At 45.2% G+C, this 20,427-nt stretch overlaps 1 protein-coding gene across 16 annotated transcripts in view; it reads left to right on the top strand.

The window, feature by feature from the left end:
* The window catches only part of Clasp1 (cytoplasmic linker associated protein 1), a 217,653-nt gene that overhangs the window by 125,626 nt on the left and 71,600 nt on the right, over positions 1 to 20,427 (top strand). For 5 of the 16 annotated variants that reach the window (XM_087906611.1, XM_087906609.1, XM_087906608.1 and 2 more), the window contains exons 13-23: positions 516 to 651; positions 1,722 to 1,792; positions 2,395 to 2,454; positions 3,493 to 3,570; positions 4,473 to 4,640; positions 5,137 to 5,186; positions 5,832 to 6,002; positions 7,763 to 7,810; positions 14,621 to 14,728; positions 16,190 to 16,216; positions 18,077 to 18,244. In XM_087906611.1, the coding sequence (XP_087762737.1) occupies positions 516 to 651; positions 1,722 to 1,792; positions 2,395 to 2,454; positions 3,493 to 3,570; positions 4,473 to 4,640; positions 5,137 to 5,186; positions 5,832 to 6,002; positions 7,763 to 7,810; positions 14,621 to 14,728; positions 16,190 to 16,216; positions 18,077 to 18,244 (1,085 nt within the window). The remainder of the gene's footprint in view (positions 1 to 515; positions 652 to 1,721; positions 1,793 to 2,394; positions 2,455 to 3,492; positions 3,571 to 4,472; positions 4,641 to 5,136; positions 5,187 to 5,831; positions 6,003 to 7,762; positions 7,811 to 14,620; positions 14,729 to 16,189; positions 16,217 to 18,076; positions 18,245 to 20,427) is intronic. The other 11 variants (XM_087906614.1, XM_087906612.1, XM_048443836.3 and 8 more) reach the window with 3 other exon arrangements.

Here is a 20,427-nt window from a genome sequence, read left to right as displayed (position 1 = left end):
AGAGAGAGGGAGAGAGAGAGAGAGAGAGAGAGAGAGAGAGAGAGAGAGAGAGAGAGAGAACAACAGGACTGCAATACTGTCTTAGCTTTAGCTAAACTTCAATGCTGAGTTTGCATGCGTCAGAATATTAAAGCAGTAGTCACAGCAGCTGGCAAGCATTGTAATTGTATAAAGTGTAATTGTATAAAGTTTTAGGGTATGCAGATCCTGGCATCATGTTTTATATGTAAAACAAAAATAAAATCAGACAGGGCAAGCATTGGGTTCATGCTCTGTGTTTATTAGTGCATCTTTGGTCTTGGCAGGGTTGATTTTGCTCTTGTAATACTTATTTGGAAATTGTTAACAAACATTTGTTGGCTGATGGCTTCACCAGGTTCTTTGCTTGAACATTTTGAGGTGTCTTCGACCTTTTATCTCTAAGAGAACTGTGAAGGAGGGCTGTCAACTGTTGAGAGTCTCTGTGTTTCCCTGTGTGTGAGAACGTGACTACAGCTGGTCCTTTCTTGTTGCAGGCATCTGTCATCAGTTCTGGGAAATAAGTTTGATCATGGAGCTGAAGCCATTATGCCAACTATCTTTAATTTAATCCCAAACAGTGCCAAAATTATGGCTACTTCTGGTGTTGTAGCTGTGAGGCTAATCATTCGGGTAAGTATGTCATGGGGCCACCTATAAAGGACAAGAGTGGTAGATCCCACTGGCTGATGGGATGTAACAGGCCCTCCCCACGAGGGTGTGTCTGTGCCATTGCCATCTGTTTGCCCCTGCAGCATTCTCTCTCTCCCACGATGGGGGCGTCCAAACTGCAGGATTTGTGTTATGCCTTGTGGGCTGGCGCAGCCACTGACAGGCACGCCTTTGTCAACCTTCCTTTGGTTCTAAGTACTTGACTCTCTCCCCTCCATCACTCTGTTCTTCCATGTTAGCTACTTGTGCTTAAGGCTTCTGCTTACCTGAAACTCATTTTATGAATTGCAGCATGCAAGGAACTGGAACTCTTTCTTCGCTTAACTTTTCTAACTCTTTAATATGAGCAGCAGCCAGGTGTTGATAATCCTCATGTGTGTTTTCAGGAAGAGTGGTTCATCCTCCTCTGCCACCCTCAGGCAGCTGCCTACCACCAAGCCTGAGGACCCAAGTTCAATCCTCAGGACCCACGTGGTGGAGGGCGCTCCAACTCTCACAAGTTGCTGCTGACTTCTGCACATGTGTCCTCACACACACGCGCGCACACACACACACACACACACACACACTCATGCACATACACAGAGTAAATAAATAAATGTAATTTTTAAAAAAATTGAAACTCTGAAGGATATACTCTATCTCCAAAGGATGTTTAGTATTATTTTCATTCTTTCTGTATGTGTTTGCCCTTGCTTGTAATATTAAAACCAGAGCCACTGTATTTTTCCATTGAGTAGTGTCAGGATGGCTCAGCATGAAGAGCCCTATGAACGTACACTGTCTCAGCTGCTAGCATGCATTAGGCCTCCTGCCTCAGACTGCTGTGACTCCAGACTGATTCAGGTGGCATCCTGTTGTCTGTCCTGCCTCTGCAGTTCTCTAGTGGCCTGTGTGTGACATTTCAGGGGATTCTGTTCCCTTCTCCAGCAGACATTTTAGACCGAGCACCCATGTGCCGTGTGGTCAGTCTGTTGTGTCTTGTCCGGTCTGTGTTCCAGTGCTCACCCTGTTTTCACCCCTCTCCGCAGCACACGCACATCCCTCGGCTAATTCCTGTCATAACAAGCAACTGTACCTCGAAGTCTGTCGCAGTTAGAAGGTACGTGTTCAAAGTTCCTCCTGATTATCTTGTCAGCATCTAAAAAGCAAGATGATCCCCAGATCGCCTTCCATGGATAAAGTTTCAAATTTGAAGTTGTTATTATTTAAGATCACGGTAACAGCTGCTTCTTGGTCCAAAATCAGTAAAATGTTCTGTGGCTGGCAAGATGGTCAGTGGGTAAGGTGCTTTTGCCAAGCCGTGCGACCTGAGTTCATCCCCAGGACTCTCAGAAGTTATCTTCTGCCGTGCGTGCATGCGTGCGTGTGTGTGTGTGTGTGTGTGTGTATGTGTGTGTGTGAACACGTGTGTGTGTGTGTATGTGTGTGTGAACGTGTGTGTGTGTGGACGCCCACGTGCATATGTGTGTGTGTGTGTGTGTGTGAACGTGTGTGTGTGCGTGCGTGCATGTGTGTGTGTGAGACCCTCAAAACCACCTTGTTGGCCTAGTCTTTATTTATTTCTGATTCTTCTTTACTCCTCCTTTTCCTCTTCTCCCCCTTAAATAAAACTACTCAAAGGATAGACTGACTGAAGTGAAAAGCTGTTTAGTTTCATCAGCAGGCACCTTACTAAGTTCTGTGTTTCTTGTTACATTTCAGGCGCTGTTTTGAATTTTTAGATTTGCTTCTACAAGAATGGCAGACACATTCACTGGAAAGGTGAGCCCCTGTGAATCAGAGCTGTCCTCTGGCCTGAGAGTTGTGGGGGTGAGCGCCCCAGCAAGCCGTCCACCCCGTCTTCTCTAAGGAAGGAGTGAATCACGCATCACTACGGGACTATTGTTTCTACTGATGTGAGCCAGTTCATACTGGAGAAGCTTTAGGGAATGTCATCCTTCCAGATACTAGTATGATAGAGCTTGTGTGGTTCAGTTGGTAGAGTCCTTACCTAGCATATGAGAAGCCCTGAGTTCCATCCCCAGTCTTAAATAAACTGTGCCTATAATCCCAAGTGAGAGAAGATGGAGGAGGGAGGGAGGATCAAAAGTTCAAGGTTATCCTCAGATACATTGGGAGTTTAACACCAGCCTGGGCTAAGGGCCATGTCTTAGGAAAAATGAAACAAAACTTAGATGCCTCCAGCTGGCAGCATGCATTACCATTATTACGCGGTAGAGGGCAGTAGTGGTGCAGGTTCTGTTTGCAGCTTAGTGAGGGTTGAGCACTGCTGACCCCTTCTGATGCCTTGCAGAACGACTCACTCTGTCCTGGTCAGCGCTGTTTTTACAGCAGGCTGTAGCTGACTGCTTTTACATATCAGAATTTAAAAGTAGCGCTGTGTCAGGACCTCTAAGCAACCACGTGCTGTTCTTTTTCTTTGATAGTTTTAGCTCCCGTCTGTTTTAGGTACCTGCGCTCTGAGTTTGGAGACAGCAGGTGGGAGGAGAAGTGTGCCACAGTTTAGAATGGGCATCACAGTTTGCCAGTTGGTTTTCATCATAGTGATAGACGCAGCTCTAACTTCTAAGCAACTAATCGGAAGCCCTGGTTTTGAGAAACTGAGGCTGCCCGCCAACTGAGAAAAGAGCAGAGATGTGTTTTGGTGTCATGAAGACAGTGTTTTGTTTTACTTGGCTAACATTGGCATGAAGCCACCAGACCCTCATTGCTATTTTGAACTTGATTCCACAAGCCTATTTTCACCACTAAAAGTTGTCTGCTTAGTGACCACTACTACTCTCTTTCCGAAATGTCTAGACACATATCAGTATTAGCGGAAACGATAAAGAAAGGAATCCACGATGCCGATTCTGAAGCAAGAATAGAAGCCAGAAAGTAAGTTGCTGTTGGCCCATTTTAGCACTCAGACCCAACCCACTGTATGAATTGCCTTACTCAATCATCTTGGTTCATCAAGCGTATGTTGTTAATTATAGCTGTTAAATGTGACTCCAGAAGTCCACTCTAACATGTTTCTCTAAGTTTCTGTTGATGTTTTGCTCTTTAGGTGGTTGCCTAGGTGAAACAGATATAAGTAGGACTGAGGTTGACAATAGGATGCTTGTTTTCAAACTTAAGAGAAATAATGGGTCAGTAGTGCTGGTTCCCACTCTGTATTCATTTACTGAGCTGTTGAGAGCCATACAACTTGGTGTTCCTTACCATGTTACCATGGGAGATAAATGGAGGCCTCAAATCCAAAAATGTTGCGTGGTGATAATGTCCAGTTTCAGACTCTCAGTGGAACCGAAAATGCTTCAGTCGTGTGGTTATGGCCCTCAGTCCAGTACCTCCCTGGAGGTCATGAGGCCTACTGACTTCCAAGTTAGAACCTTTAATTCCCATTTTATAAATGAGACAACAGCTCAGAGAAGTTGTTACTTCTCCAGCATCAAAAGCAGGCAAGGAACAAGATGGCTCAACCTGTAAAGGCAATTTCCCTGGAGCCTACATAGTGGAAGGAGAGAATTAACTCCCACAGTTTTCCTCACATCCCCACATGTGCTGTGGCCTCTCCACCCACCACCACATCAGTGAATAAGTAAAAGGGCCTTTTAGATTTAAGCTGTACGTTGTAAAGCCAGGATTTATCCGAGGCCTCCTTTTTAGCTCTCTGGCCTTGTGCCCCATTGCTCCTCCTAGCAGATAAAGGGAGGCCTCGAATCCCAAAAATGTTGCATGAGGTACACTTGCGCTCAGTGGGGTCCTGACCAGCCCGAGGCTTGTCTTTTTCCTAGATGCTACTGGGGTTTCCACAGTCACTTCAGCCGAGAAGCAGAGCACTTGTACCACACGCTGGAGTCCTCCTACCAGAAGGCCCTGCAGTCCCACCTGAAGAACTCGGACAGCATTGTGTCTCTGCCTCAGTCAGACCGATCCTCATCCAGCTCTCAGGAGAGTCTCAAGTAAGGGCCTTGGCTGTGACGCCCACAGTGCAGTCTGCTCTATTAAAGGTTTGCTACACAGAAGCGCACATTGTTTTCACCTGGGTACTTGCTAAATCTTCCCAGCTGTCAAAGTAGATTCCAGTTCTAGGTCAGATACTGTCGGGAGGTGAGAAACGTGGCCTTGGACTCTGCCACAGACTCATTCTCCTCTGGCACAGCACAGCGAGCCATAGAGCATCGTGAACTGTAATATAAGGGAGTCCTCCAAGAGCATGTGAGCGTTGCCCAGAGACAGGGCTGGAAAGACACAGAACTGCACCTGCATGTCTGCCCTGCACTTGACCTCTGTCCCTGTTACTGTTTTGTTCTCTCTGTCAGATGAGGGGTTGGTATAGTAATGCATTGCCTGAAAAGTTCTGAAGACCTGGGCATTCTCCACGGGCACACTTTGCTGTGTTATATCACTGCAGATAAAGTACACTTTTGGTAACATGCATGTGTGTGCATTTTGCAGCCGGCCCCTTTCTGCCAAGAGAAGTCCCACCGGCAGCACCACATCCAGAGGTAAGAGATCAGCCACAGAACCAGAGCCACTGAACTGCATCGGTGGAGGCCTGCTCCTGCCCTGGGCAGGCTGCTCATCTCCTGAGGCTGGTTCAGTGACAGGAAGCTGGGGCCTGTACTTATCCCCACTCAGCTGGGCTCCTTGGCAGGGCTCCACTACACCAGATCCGTTGTTGACATTGTCTGGATGGCTAGGCAGACAGAAGTCAGGCTCTGGCCTCTCTTCCTCCTGCTTCCCTCCTGCAGCCACCAGTCCTTTTGCTCCCAGGCTCACATAAGTGGAGAGTGAGGGCAGCAGTTTGGTGGCTCTTAGAAGCTGGGAATGGGTGTGTTTCCAGAGAGGGCTTAGCTAGATGGGAACTCTTAACTTTATTTCATATGTGGCCATAACCTTAGACCTATAGTTTTCTGTTCCTCGGACTGGAACAGTAGTAGGTACCCCACAGGCATGCTTACTGTGTCTTTCTTTGCATTGTATGAACCCGTCTTGGGGACAGTGAGTTATTTCCTTCCGCCCATGGACACCAACATATGTTACAACTTAGTGTTTGTCTCTGAGCAAAGCAGAGCAGCAGCATGTAACAGGATGCATTTGAAATCCCACGTGGTCCCTCCTTCCTGACTTCTCTTCCTTTACCACCAAAGCCTCTACAGTTAGTACCAAATCTGTGTCAACGACAGGATCCCTCCAGCGATCTCGAAGCGATATTGACGTCAACGCAGCAGCCAGTGCCAAATCCAAAGTCTCCTCATCCTCGGGCTCCACCGCCTTCAGCTCTGCAGCAGCGTTGCCTCCAGGGTCTTATGCATCTTTAGGTAACCAGGCTCCCTCCTGTCCCCTGCCCCAGTGATTCTGGTCTCTCAGCAGATTACAGGCCTCTGGCTGAGGGAAGGCTCATTTGCTGGGTGGTCTGAAGTCTAAGTGATGGCACTAAGGGATAGTTCCCAGCCACCCTCTCTCCAGTGTCTTATCCAGTGTCCCCTTGCTCTCGAACATCAGCCTGTTCTATAAGGCATGTGTGCTTTCAGGCTGTGTGGTCCTCGTGCCCTCTTTCCTGCAGCAAGTCCTGCCCGTACCCAAACCAACACTGGTGTCCCCTTCCCGCTGGTTGGGACAGAGCCAGATGGTCAGTGAGGACTCACGTGTCCTGTAGTTGAGTGTCTCTTAGTGGAGGAGGGGATAACGGGGTTCTGAATGAATGTAATGGACCTTTAGCTAACTTAAGCACAGTTGTACAAGTGTTCTGCCTACGTGTTTCCTGAGGCGAGTACCCCCATACTCCAGTGACTGCTCCAAAGGATTGCTTCTGATTATTTCCCAAAGTTCTGGTATCTAACATAGTGGTAGATGCTTTCTTTCCTGCCAGCTGACAATGAACACCCTCTCTGTTCTGGGCTGGTGATGTTTTCATTATATTTTTGTAAGTGCCAAGATAGTCGTTCAGTCCCCAAACCTGAGTACTTAGCTTAAGTTTAACACCAGAACCCATTAGGAATTTCAAGGTCACTGCCAGTTCTAAAGTGCTTTGAGACTGGAAGCATGGGGACAGGACGGTAGCCAAAGAAGGTGCCCCTTGTTCTCTGTCCCAGTGAGCAGGTTGTGCAAGCTTTGAGTCGGTTTCTATGCCAATGACCTCATGGTGATGGTAGCCATCTGGCTCAGGCACTGTTGAGGGTGGGTAGAATTGCCTGAAGGTCCTTTGTAAATGATTGCCCTTCAAGGCAGACGAAAGTAGAGCTGAAATAAGAACCCCACCACCCTGAGACAGTGTATGTCCTGGAACCGTGTGTCCAGACACTCCAATTTTCCTGAGCTCAGACTTTCTCTTGAAAAGAGACCCAGCATGGACAATCTTCTTCCCCATGGTAACTACTACACCAATAATATATATGTATTAAGGTATTGTTTTGTAATATTGGGTGAAGGGAGAAGCCAGGGCTGTTCCCTCCCATGGTGAGCAAGTTGTAATCTAGGTATTACCAGGGTGTCAATACTTTTGATTTACTTTTACTTTTGTTTTTTGTTTGTTTTTTTTTTTTTTTTTTTGAGACAGGGCCCTACTGTATCGCCCCAGGTAGCCTGGAACTCACTGTGTAGACCAAGCCGGCCTCCAGCTCACAGAGATCATCTTGCCTCTGCCTCCCATAGTAACGGCCTACCCTACTGTTAGTATTTTTAGTTAGCATTTGCTTGACTGAGTTCATGCAACCTTTAGTGGCATATCTGGGATCACTGCTCACTTGTACACATCTGGGGTATTTAGTTGAGGCCTGGTTAGATTTCCTTAGTGCTGATGAAATCTCAGAGTTTGGTCTGGTAACAGACAAATAAACCTTCAGCAGCCCTGAGGACATTCTCAGTGCAGGCTGTCCTCTCCAGGCAAGACTTCAGTTCGACTGCTCTCTCCCTTCCTTCTCCTTAAAAATTGTACCTCCAGTGTCCTTGATTTTTGCCCCTCCTCCACTGCTACTTGAACACAGTTGAGACTGCGCCCAGGCCCCACTTAGGCCTGACCGCAGCGCTTGACTCGTCACAGTGGAGCATTAAAGCTGATAACCGTTTTCCAAACTTCTAGAATCCAGACACGTGAGGGAAGACTTGGAGTACGTAGGCCTGGATGCAGGTACTGAAGGGACAGCTGCTGCTGGGCGTGTAGTCGGGATAGGCCTTGCTCCAGCCTCTCAGCTTCTCACTCGTTCTGCTCTCGGGGTGACCGTAGAACCTCAACTAGTCGCTACTCTACGCCCTTCTGCTAGAACTCTCAGGGAGTGGGAACTTGCGAGGATGGTGCAGTTGACAAAGCGGAGGCCCTGAGTCACGCCTGTAGACGGTGACACAGCTCTGGGCCGCTGTTCTGTTTGCTTTCCAAAGGCAGATGGTGTTACTGCAGACTGAGCTAACTCTGGTGAGGGCACACTTCGCTGGCTTCCAGCTCGGCTCTGCGTTTGAATGTGTTTCCCTTTTGGCTTTGTTTTAAAGTGTACATTTTGCTTTTTGAGTAGCTAATAACATTCTGCTTTTTAATTTCCTGAATGTTACTAACTGTTCCCTGTTGTCCCCTCCCTTGTTTTTTAATTGGCTTAAAGACGGTACTACCACTAAAGCGGAGGGTAAGCGGTTTGTTTCTGTGATCGAGGTGTGTGTCTCTCTGGTCCTTTGTTCCCACCGAGTGCTTCCTGGTGCCCACGTGTCCTCACTGAGGTCCCTGCATGATGTGTTGCACGATGTCCCCACCCTCTTCTTCATTCTGTCTCCAGCGGCTCCTAGCCCTCCCTCCACCTCAGTTCTTTCCCTTTCTTGTTTAATCTTTGTTCTGATGAACCGGGGCACTGAAGTGTGCTGAGGGCGGTGATAATGCGGAGGCCACACTGGGGGGATATCGGACACCACCTCGTGTGCTGCTGCCCTGGGGTTTATTGCTCATGAAGCCCCGGCATGAGCTCCACTTCCTTCTCTGTGCTGTCTGGGCTTCTCGGGGTCATCTTTCCGGTTTTGAAAGTAAATGTCTGGGCCAAGTACTCGGGTTCAATGCTGGTGAAATTTTTCTACTGAGCTATAAAGACATTTTTTAATGGTGTGTTTTCTCCTATGAAGAACACTGCTGAATTATGGGATATTGTTTTTATTTGTGTCAATGTCATGTGCCCCTGTTGTTTCATCTGCGCACACCGATCCTCTTGCCGGTCACATGATAAGAGCCTTCTCTGCCAGCTCTGCAGTCCACACCACAGAGAGAAACGGGCATGTCCACTTCCCCATGGTCCACATTTTAGGCCAAGAAGCTCTTGGCTGAGTTCTTGCCTTGTTCTTTGTCCTTGAGACCCAGCTGGTGCACTGCGCTTACAGTGCCTTACGTTATCGACTGGTAGACCCCGTCCCCTTTCCTGGGATTTCTGGGGAGAAAGCAGGATACTGCTTCCACAACTGCGTGTGGAGACAGTGCTCGACCCCAGATCTCCAGACACTGCCTGCAGCAGTGGAGAGAGCTGTGGAGTGTGTAGTTGTGAAGTGCCTACCATGTAAAGGAGCCTAGGTTTGAGCAGGGCAGCTCTCTGTGGGTTGTAAAGTTTCCTTATTAGTGTGTGTATAGTGTGTGTGTGAGTGCAGGTTTGTGTGCTGTGGGGCAAGTGGTGGGCAGTTCCCAAGGGAGTCAGTCCTGTCCATCCATTATGTGGAATCCCTGGGGACTGAGCTCAGGTTGGCACATTTATACGGCAAGTACTTAACCACTGAGCTCTCTCCCCAGCCCAGCAGAATATTCTTATGTATAATTCCATTTTGTTTGGAGACAGGGTCTCATGCAGCCCACACAGGCCTCAAACTCTCCATCTAGCCAAAGTTGACCTGATGGTCTGATCCTGCTCACCCAAGCGAGGCTGGGTTTCGGTTGTGCACCGCCGCGCCCGCGTTCAGTGCTGGGAATCAAGTCAGGCTTTTGAGCCTGAGCCAGCATTTGGCCAGCTGAGCTACATTCTCAGTTTTACTGTTCCTGAGGCCATAGTCTAGGTTCTCAGGAGTCAAAAAGGAAAATAGAGAAATAGGCTTAAAATAGTTTTCTTAAAAAATATTTATTTATTTATTTATTATGTATACAATATTCTGTCTGTGTGTATGTCTGCAGACCAGAAGAGGGCACCAGACCTCATTACAGATGGTTGTGAGCCACCATGTGGTTGCCAGGAATTGAACTCAGGACCTTTGGAAGAGCAGGCAATGCTCTTAACCACTGAGCCGTTTCTCCAGCCCCCAAAATGGTTTTGAGTTGCATTTATTTATTAGTACATGTGCACACTCGACTGTATGTGTGAGCACAGAAACAACAACTTTACCATTGAGCTAGGTTCCCAGCTGTGAGCCTTTAAATATAGTAAATGTTTTACAATTTCTAATGCCCGAGGCAAAAAAAAAAAAAAGCCAAACTGAGTATGGTGGCACAATCCTATATCTAGTGCTTGAGAGGCTGAGCAAAGAGGATTGCAGCAAGTTCAAGGCCAACCCATGCTACAGAGAGAGACCTGTATCAAAACAGCAACTACCAAGAAAGTCAGATTGGGTGTGGTGGCCAGAGGACATATGAGGGCACGGAGGGAGGGCTCAGTGTGGGCAAAGCAGTTATTATGCAGGTGTGAAGACTGGAGCTGAGATCCTCAGCACACACACAAGTCAGCCGGACCCAGCCGGCGGTCTGCCTGCAATCCAGCTCTTGGGAGACAGATGGGCTGCCTAGATCGAGTTGGCAGCTACACTAGCAGAATCAGCAAGATCTGGGTTCAGTTGAGAGACCCTGTCTCAATTGAGGAAGACACTGTGTCAACCTCAGACTTCTACATACATGTGCACACACATTCACATGCACCTGAAACACACACACACACACACACACACACACACACACACACAGCCATGTTAGCTTAACTTTTGCTGAATTAAGATTATACTAAAAAATTACTTAGGAAAAAGAGCTTTAATTTTAGTTTGGTTTTGATGGGGAAAGAAGCACATTGTATACAAATGAGGCGGATGGACTTGTTTAGTTTTCTGTAAAGAATGAAATCGTGCCTGAGTAATTGTAGTGCAGAACAGAGACCGCTGTCCACACTTGTCTGAGTTGATTGATCGTTGCATGGGTCGTCACTTCCCATTGGACAAGACAGCATAAGTATGTCTGGAGCCATTGTAGAAATCATCACAACTTCTGTCCTAACTCCAAGTGGAGATTCTTTGGGCAAGACTTTAGCTGACTCAAGTCAGCAAGTCAGCAGTCATGTTTAAAATCAGACACTCTGAAGCAATCAAGTCAGACGTTCTCATCAATGCACTCCACAGAGAGAGGTGATGGTAAGAAAATGTGAGAAATCTTTACTTTTTTAATGTTTCTGTAAGAGCAGAGAAGTTCGTACATTTTAAAAACAAACAACAAAAGGAATATTACAGCTCATACCATACTAGAGTCCTGAGTGAGCGCTGCTAGGGGCTTCATTACAGACAACATACAGCTCATGACATACTACAGTCAGACAATTGAGCGCTGCTACAGGCTTCATTATGAGTTTGACTGTGAATTCAATTTTTGGTTTGACTGTTCAACAACTTCTTTACTGTTCCGTTTTTTCACAGTCCCCCTGTTTAGTTATGGGTCCATGGATTAAGAAGCTTTGGGCTGAATTGACTGTTGAGAACCATGCCTGTAAGGTAGACTTAGAACACAAGTTTGGACTTCCATGTTTTAGGGTCTTTCCAGAAGAAGGAAAACACGACTGAGTGAGAATTCTTAGCAGTGTTAGAAAGCTGTGCAATTGAAATATTCTTCGTTGATTCCATGAAAGCTGAAGACTTAACTCTTCCTAAATTCCTTGCTTCTTCCAGTGTCTGCTCTTCTCTTTTTATATATAGTTGGCACATTCCTGGCTCCTCCAACTCCACAGCTTTTCCTTTATTGCTATGCAGCTATTTCATCTTTTTAATCTCAGGCTGGCTTCACCCCTTCCACACTTGTTTTGTCTCTGTCACTTAGTCATGGTTCACAATTGAGGTGTATTCTCGAGGTTCTCTGTCACTTACTCGTGGTGCACAATTGAGGTGTGTTCTCATGATTCTCTGTCATTCACTCATTGTACACAATTGGAATATTTTCTTGTGGTTTGCTGTGTTTGTGCAGTAGCTGTGATTCTCTTGAAGACCACAAAACATTTTGTGTTTTTCCTTTAAAACACATCCAGGCACTTATAATTGCCAACTAATTAGAGTAAAAACCAGTTCCTCTCCCTGTGAAGGAGACACCTATATCCGAACACAGCACAACAGAGAACCTTCAAACTATGTAGCTACTTCCCAAAAAAGTAAGAAAGTTCAAAAACAACAAGAGGCCTTCTCAGGCTGCTCCTATAGCATAGCAGTGGAAGGCCAAAGCACACAGAAGACCAGACCTTGAATTCATCCAAGGTGCAAGACATTGGCCCGAAGCCAGCCATCCTTGACAAGGGCCGTGAGAAGGCAGAGGCAGAGAAACTATCTTCAGATCATCTTGCCGTCTTGAGTGTCTTTCATGGAGAAAATGGTCTTTTCTAATTCTTTGTTCCTGAGCTCTGTACACACAGTAAACTGAAGGTCCCGTCCCTGTTGTGGGGTGTGAGACGCCCCTTGCTGTAGGACTAAGTGATCTGCGTTTGCAGTTCCTATGAGGACTCTTGACGTCTCACAGGAGGAGCCACTCTTGGGGCCGTCCGTTGGGCTTTCCATGTATTCTGTCAGCCAGGTAGGAGATTACAGGCCGAAGGCACTGCACGTCTGAGCATCAGAGGAAGCTAAGCAGAACGAGCACTACAGGTCTTTAGAGTCAGTTGTGAAATATGAAATACCTACTCTACCTGTTCAAATGAAATATGAAATTTGCATTTTTTTCTGGTGAGTGAAGTACATAGAATTCAGTGGCCAAAATGATCCTCACGTTGAGAGCACCCTGCCAGTCAGAGTAAGCAACGCAGTCGCCCAGCTCCAGACACCATGACTACAGGGTCCAGGTAGAATTAGCTAAGCTGGCTACACCAAGGTCGTTTGCTGAACCCTGGGGCCTGTGGGCATTCACTGGCATGAATCTGCAGTACAGACAGGATGCATATGCCTTCATCACTGGTCAGCAAAAGGCAACTTTACTGGAAAAAGACAAGAGGCCATTTTGTGGGCATGTGTGTCAGGGGGAGGTGACAGAACCCCCAGGGCTTGCCTGTATAGTCTGTCAATAACTTGTACCCCTAAATCCAGCATTTTAAAAAAATCTCTTTTGAGTCAACAGTACTTCATTGCTTCTACTTTGCTTTGTGTTACATGAATAGGACAGCGCAGTGAAGGCAGATAAGTGAAAATGTGTAATTAGAAAAAAAATAATAGCTGGCTTATTTTGTAACCCCGGTTCTATATACAAATTAATCCGTCTAGCAAAAGTCCTAAACTTAAGGTCATAATGTCATGATTAAAAGCCAGGTGTGGTAGCATATGACTGTAAATCCAGGACTCAGGAGTTTGAGGCAGGAGAATTGCTGTGAGTTTGAGGTCAGTCTGGACTATATAACAAATACCAGGTCAACTTGGACTATCCAACAAGGCCCTGTCTCAAGAAACAGTATGTGTGTGTGTGTGTGTGTGTGTGTGTGTGTGTGTATACAAATACATATGTGTGAATGATACATTATATGTTAACAAAATAAAATCTAAAAGTACTTTTTATAATTAGAATACCTTTGCCTGATATGAAACTGAAGTAGAACTTTGAGAAAGAGAGGCATTGTAGATTAGTAAGAGAAGAGTTGGGAGATTTATTTGAGAATTAGTCATCTGGAAAAGGTAAACTCTCTCTTTGGTCCATATGGAAAATCCATTCCACAAGTTTACTCACAAATAAGTTGTTGAGTAAAGCAATGTATTTTAAAATCCAACTATAATTTAACATTAAATAGGCAAAACTGGCATATGTTTCTTGATCATGCAAATATATTTATCTAAAAAAAAGAAAGAAAGAAATTTGAGATTCCTGAGCACTGGCCCTTGGACTATATTACCAAATGCTGGGGAGTGAGAATCCTCCAAGAGGGATTTAGTTCTTCCAGCTTGTGGGTATAGGTATTAATTTTTTTTAAAAAAATATATGTACCCTGAGTATTCTCTTGTAATAACTTTAAAATAGATTGCTTTTCTATATTCATTTTGCCTGATCACGTTCTTGGTTTGGCTGGGTGCCTACAGAAGGTACTTGGGGGCCAGACAGACACCTATGCCAGGCGTGCGCGCCGGACCTGCTTCTCCCCTGGGTTGCCCTTTCTTGTCTATACATTGCTGTGTAATTGGCAGAGATAGATCATAGTTCTCAGTAGAATAAATAATGCAGCCTTTTAGTAAATATCCAGTAGTAAACGTAGCCCAGACTGGCCTCAGACTTACTGTGTAGCCAAGAGTGGCCTGAACTCCTCCTCCTCCTCCTCCTGTCTCACCTCCCAAGTGCTGGAATCACAGGTGTGTGCCACCGTACCCAGCTTTTATGTCTTTTAAAACTTTACTAAAGATCGCTGTTCTTGTCTCCTTTCCACCTCAATGCTGCACTTTCTCAAACCTTCTTCAATCCCCGGGACTTGTTTCTGCATTCTTCCTCTGCAAGCTTCCTCTGCTGCCGGGGAGGTGTCAGTCATGTCCAGTTCTAGCTGGCTTATGGAGAAAGGCATTTCGTGCTTCCTTGACTGCAGAGAAGCCTTGTGGAGAATTCAAAACCACATTCATCCCTGCTCATCCTACTGGTGTCTAACTCTCATGGGGGCCTGGCTGACAGAAGCCTCTGCTTCCTGCGTGGCCAGCTGCGTCAGTGCCCTGTGCTGTGGTGTGGGTTCTTACTAGGTCACACTAGCCGAAGATGTCATGAAAACACTGTTTTTGCTGTACCCTCCAGGTCGGATCCGTACCAGACGGCAAAGCTCTGGGAGTGCCACCAATGTCGCCTCCACACCCTCGGATAGTCGGGGCCGCAGTCGCGCCAAAGTGGTTTCACAGTCTCAGCGTAAGCAGTGTGTTTTATGCTTTGGTTACTTTAGCTTCCCTTAGTAGCACATCCCATAGCTGGACAGACTTGCAGCGGCTCTGAGACACTATGTGACCGCATTACTAGGTAGGCTTACAAAGTGGACATTCCAAGCATGCTTTGGTCTCCTTCTCAAGGGATTAATATTTCATGGGCTAGTTGATGACTCTGTCTAAAGTGCTTGAGGACCTGAGTTTGGATTTCCAGTCCTCACATAAGCATCGGGCTGTGCTGTCACACACTATAATCCCAGCACTGGGGAGATGGAAACATCTGGATCCCTGGGGTTTGCTGGTCAACCAATCTAGTCTAATTGGTGAGCCTCAGATCCCAGTGAAAGACCCTGTCTGAAAACAAAAGGTAGTGGCTGAAGAAGGCATTCAGCATCCTTTTCTGGTATCCACACACACTTGCATAGACAGGAACATATAACACACACACACACACACACACACACACACACACACATGTTGATAGCATTAGAAATTAAAATACATTTCACTTTCTATCCCTGAAGTCTCTCAAGTCAAAATTTGCCTGTTATGAATTCATTTTGCAGTATGATTTTCTGTGGGGAATGGGGGTTGAGGGAAAAAATACGTTTCTTTTTTGTTAGCTCTTGGCTGTGTCCTCTACCAGGTTCCCCACCCCAACTGTGTTAGTGCTGTGTCTCTCTGGTTTTAGAAATCCAAATGTCACCTGACTTTAGAAGGAGGTTGAAAATTGCTTTTCTAGAGGCTTTAGGCAAATAGGCTTAAGTCTTAAAGCCAGGAACATACTGACCTGGACCTTGAGACTCTTTAGGGACACTATGGCCAGATTGTGCTCAGAGGAACAGAAGCCACTAAATAGTAGCACATAATTGAGCGTACACCCCAGACTTACACATACAAGATTCATTATTTTAATAACTATTTGAATGAGGTAAATATATTTATATTACAAACGTGGGCATGCAACATTCATAGTCCTGGTTTGATATGAAGTAGGTTTGTTATTTCTAGATTTAAGACCCTTAAGGACTGAAATACTTTACATATTTGAAGATAAGGAAAGTCATAGCCAGTCAAGGGTGAAAACAGTCCATAGCAGTGTTCTTCCGGCCACTGGCATCTTGTTAAAGATGGAAGTGGGCGCAGGTGACCACGCTCTGCTTGTATCCCTCTTGCTGAGAGCCGAGGAGGTGTGCTCTGGAGACAGAGGCCTTGTCTGCTCCAGATCTCTTAAGCTGGACACGTTATAGATGGGTGTTTCACGAACAGACCTGGGACAAATGCTAAACTGTGCTGTGTGGAACAAAGCGCCCTCGGAACAGTAGCGGCTTTGCTACTGTGCTTGGGAGCAAACCATTGGCGCTGTGTCGCATGCTGACTTTCTGTATTGTCTTATTGTCTTCTAATCCACTTTTTGCCTGTCCTCTGGTCTGCTCTCCTAACGAAGGATCCAGATCTGCTAACCCTGCTGGTGGTAAGCCATTCCCTTCTCGCCCTTCTGTTGTCGCCATTGGCACTCTCCCTCAGCCGTGCTCTGTACAGTATTAATTTCTCTGTTTATGCTTAATCTCTCTGCATTTTCCTGTATTTCCAAATGCTAGAGTTTGAAATGCATTTCTTTTTGCCCTTGACATAGCTTAATAGTTTATTTTCTGTTCAAGTCTTGGGATAGTTCTTCATAATAATGTGCATTACTGACTTTCGCAATGATTTTCCTTCCAAATTGTGTATAATTTAATCATTATTAGGTGTTAATTTTCTTGTGTAGCCAACCAAGTGACTTATTTGAATGATGATATTCTGTAAGAAACAGTAATTTGTGGGTAAGTATTGTTTTAAAAGGGTTTTGTTTGCTTTATTTTTTTCCTGAAGGCAATTCTACTCTGCATCATATACTTTATATTTTATGTTTTAAAATTTTACTGCCTTCTCTACTTAGGGAGATGATCTGTTAAGTGGCTGTCATTTGTGTATATTAATATTTGGAATGTTGCTCTTTTCTATGAGAGAATTATGTCCCATATTAAATGCTTATAAGCATATCTGGATATTTAGCTATTAATAAAGATTAGCAGTCCCATTGTTTATTTCTGATTTCTGGCTTTACTGCATATTTCTCAGAGATTGTGGCCTATGTGGTTTCTTCTTTTTCATGTTTTCTGAGATTTGTTTTGAGGTATAGTACACAGCTAGTATTTATAAAATATGGGTGTTAAAATGAAGAAAAGTGTTTGGGATATCCACATATGTAAAAGGAGTCTGCCTGTGAAATCACACATTATGAACAATTAGGCCGTTGAGTGTAGTTCCACAGACTGTGTTGTCCACAGCCTTACCAGGGAATACCGGTGATCTGTTGCTAACAGAGGCGTTTCGTTGTACGTCCTGGTTGTACGCATCCTATACATGCTTGCCGTCAACCACTCTGCACACGAAGGTTTGATTGCTAGCCCCACCTATTTCTCTGAGACTTATTAGGCTTTCTATAGGGTCTTTTTTTGTGTGGGGGGGAGGGTATCTTTTAATAATTAGGGCTTTCCCTGTTTCTCCCTATATTCTTTTTTCTTGGTTAGCATCTCACAGCTGTGCTGTTTGGAGTTTGTTATCTTTGTGGTCAGTCATCCTTTTACCGGTGCTTGTGGTTTCTGTTTTGTTGCTTGCTTCTAAGTGTGTTATTTGATTCTTATTAGCAGTGTATAGCTTGAGGCTTGGGAGTCTAACTCAGTAGTAGAGCACTTGGCTAGCACAGCAAGGCTCAATCTCCAGTGAGGAAAAATAAGTGGACTGAAAATGTCCTGTTTTTTAATAAATGAGCGGTGTCCAGCCACACTCATTGCAGCACTGATATGTTTAAGCTTATTTCTACCATCTTCCTCTGGGATTTTTTTATAAACCATTTCTAGTCATTTTAAGCCCATATCTTTCTTCCATTTGTAGATTAATGAAGTTTTCTCAACCATTTCCCCTAAGTTAATGTCTTAAAAGTCTATTTCTTCAATGATTATACTTAATTTTTAGGCAGTCAGCTCTTGGGGTGAGTGTGGTTCGTGGGAGAGCCTTGCGGATGTCTCTGGCCATGTGTAGAGCTCTGCTTGGTAGCTCCTGTCAGCGTCAGCTTCTTCACTAGAAACCGCCTCACTTTCAGAGCTGCTCGCGGGTCTTCTAAGCTGTTTATTTATGACAGTGATCCTATGTCCTCTATTTAAAAAGCAGTAATTTTGTATAATTCTTTCTTAATGTTTCTTGCAAATTCATATGTGAAAGCTTCTTTCTTCATGTCTGCGTTGTCACCTGATTTACATCCATCTCACCACCATTTTGTTCCATTTTTTAGCTGGCAGCCGGTCAAGTTCCCCAGGGAAGCTGTTGGGAAGCGGCTATGGTGGTCTTGCTGGGGGTTCCTCAAGAGGCCCACCTGTAACACTGTCTTCAGAAAAACGAAGCAAGATCCCCAGGAGTCAGGGATGTAGCCGAGAAACAAGTCCTAACCGCATTGGATTAGGTAAGGATTCTCCAAGACTTGAAGAAACCTCACTCCCAGCATGGCTGTAATCGTGGTTATGATCTAATCACTGTGTGAACAGAAAGCGGAGCTCTGCCTTTGAACTCAAGGAGCCCCCTCAGCTGTCCTTGAAGGCAGGCATTGCTTTTGTCTGCAGTGCCCGGCAGCTGGGGAGACTCTGTCTCCTTCAGAAGCGCTGCCGCTCTCCCCTGCCCTCTCACTGAGGTCGTTCTCCTCACCGCATATGCTCATTCTCAGAAGCATTTCAAGGCCCCTATTTCTATTTCTAACCTAACTGGTTAAACTTATAGCGAAAGAATATACATACTTACTTTTGACATAATTTTGTCGAGACATGGACGCTAGAGATTGGTGAGCACTGAAAAGCACTCACTTGAGTGTTGCTTAGCTCCCTTGTGACACCGCTGATTCTCAGTGTCTCCAGCCTGCACTCTGACTCACATGTTCCTTGTTAATGTCAAAATCTTTCAAGATATAATACCAGAAAGTTATTTATTGACACACCCACTTTTTTGTATATCTGTCTGCTTCCTCATGTACGAATTTATTGCTGGTGAATGAGAGGAGTGTAGCTTTAACTTTTCTGTTGACTCAATATTGATTTTTCTCATTTTTTTTTTTACTGGAATGTATACCAGGCTCTTTTTTAGACCTAAGAATTAGAAGATAAATGAATATACTTTCCTCATTTCCAAACCCTTCTAATCTCTTGAGAAGGGGTGGAGGTGTATAACTGTATGGGATGCTGTAACAGGTGCTCAGGGACAACAGAAAGGAGGGTCTTCCCTTTGTCTGCAGGACCCTCGGGATTGTCTAACAACAGGTGTCCTGGAATAGGTCCTGCTTTGAAGTCCAAGGAAAAGACACTCTCAGGAGAGCAGCAAATCCAGAAGCAACTGGTCAAGAAAGACTCATCAGCCATGGCGGTGGCTGGCAGTTAAGGACAGGGACTGTTAGGGCTCAGCCAGAAGCAGGTGTTAAGACTTGGTTAAGATTTGATTTGCCTCAGATTTCCAAGACGAATGTCTGAATTGTCTCACCTGCTACGAAACCCATCTGCATCTGGCTCAGGCCTTTGTTTGGAATACATTTTATTTTAAATCTAGGCGTAACTCTTGAGCTGTCTGTTTCATCGTTGACTGCTGACGTCTATGTAAGTTGTATGTATGTGACCAGGTCTGCTATGATGTCGCAAACAGGCTCTACTGTTGGGACGTTTAAGTGTTTCTCAGGAGCTCTGCTTGTTTCCGGTGATTTTCTTGCCATGACAAAACACCTGACTGGCACCTTAGGGGAGGAAGGGCTCTTTTGGGGTCACAGTTGTAGGGTCCAGCCCTCCTTGTTGGGGAAGGCTTGTGGCAGGAGTGGGAGGCAGCTGGTCACGTGGCATCCACAGGTGGGAACCAAAGACAAGGACAATAATGCTCAGGACCCCAGCACATGGGATGGGTCTCTCTGTCTCACTCTACCCTGTCTAGAAACGCCCTTACATGCTCAGCGACGTGTCTTCTTGGTGGCAGGTCCTATCCACTTGACAGTGAGTTAGCCACCAGACAGCCTCGTACCATTCTTAAAGTTAGGGAATAACTCAGTTTCAGTTCCAGTCTTTACTCCAGCGGTCCATTGTGTGTGGTAGAAGAGGAGCGTTTTCTGAGCTTTGAAGGCCAGTGTCATGAAACATCAGTAAAGGAGCTGGTTTCCTTCCAAAGAGCTCATATTTGAGGTGATATTTTTATCTTTTTTTTTTTTTTTGAGATAGGGTCTTATATAGCCCACTCTAGCCTAGATAGAACTCAGAGACCTTCAGAGACCTGCCTACCTCTGTCTCCCAGGTGCTGGGATTGTGTCGCCATGTCTGTCCAAAGAATTATTGGTGCTCATGAAGGGAGTTAGTAGTATTTTAAGGACATGCATGAAGTTCTGGTTGAAGGTGTTTTATTTCCGCACATTATAAGAACACACACATAATACATATGAACAAAATGTTCCTTTATACTTACCATTTATAAGGTCTAGGTGCCTAGTATTTTTCAGTAATGGATTGCTTACTGTGATCATTGAGTTTATACTAGAATATATTTGTGTGTCTAACCATTTGGTTTACGGCTTAACAGTTTTAAATACAAATATTCAGAAGAAGGGTAACATGTTTATAGAATGTT

The sequence above is a fragment of the Myodes glareolus genome, chromosome 5 (genome assembly GCF_982192425.1).
Source record: "Myodes glareolus chromosome 5, mMyoGla1.1, whole genome shotgun sequence".
Lineage (NCBI taxonomy): Eukaryota > Metazoa > Chordata > Mammalia > Rodentia > Cricetidae > Myodes > Myodes glareolus.
This window is presented reverse-complemented; position numbering and strand designations above follow the sequence as displayed.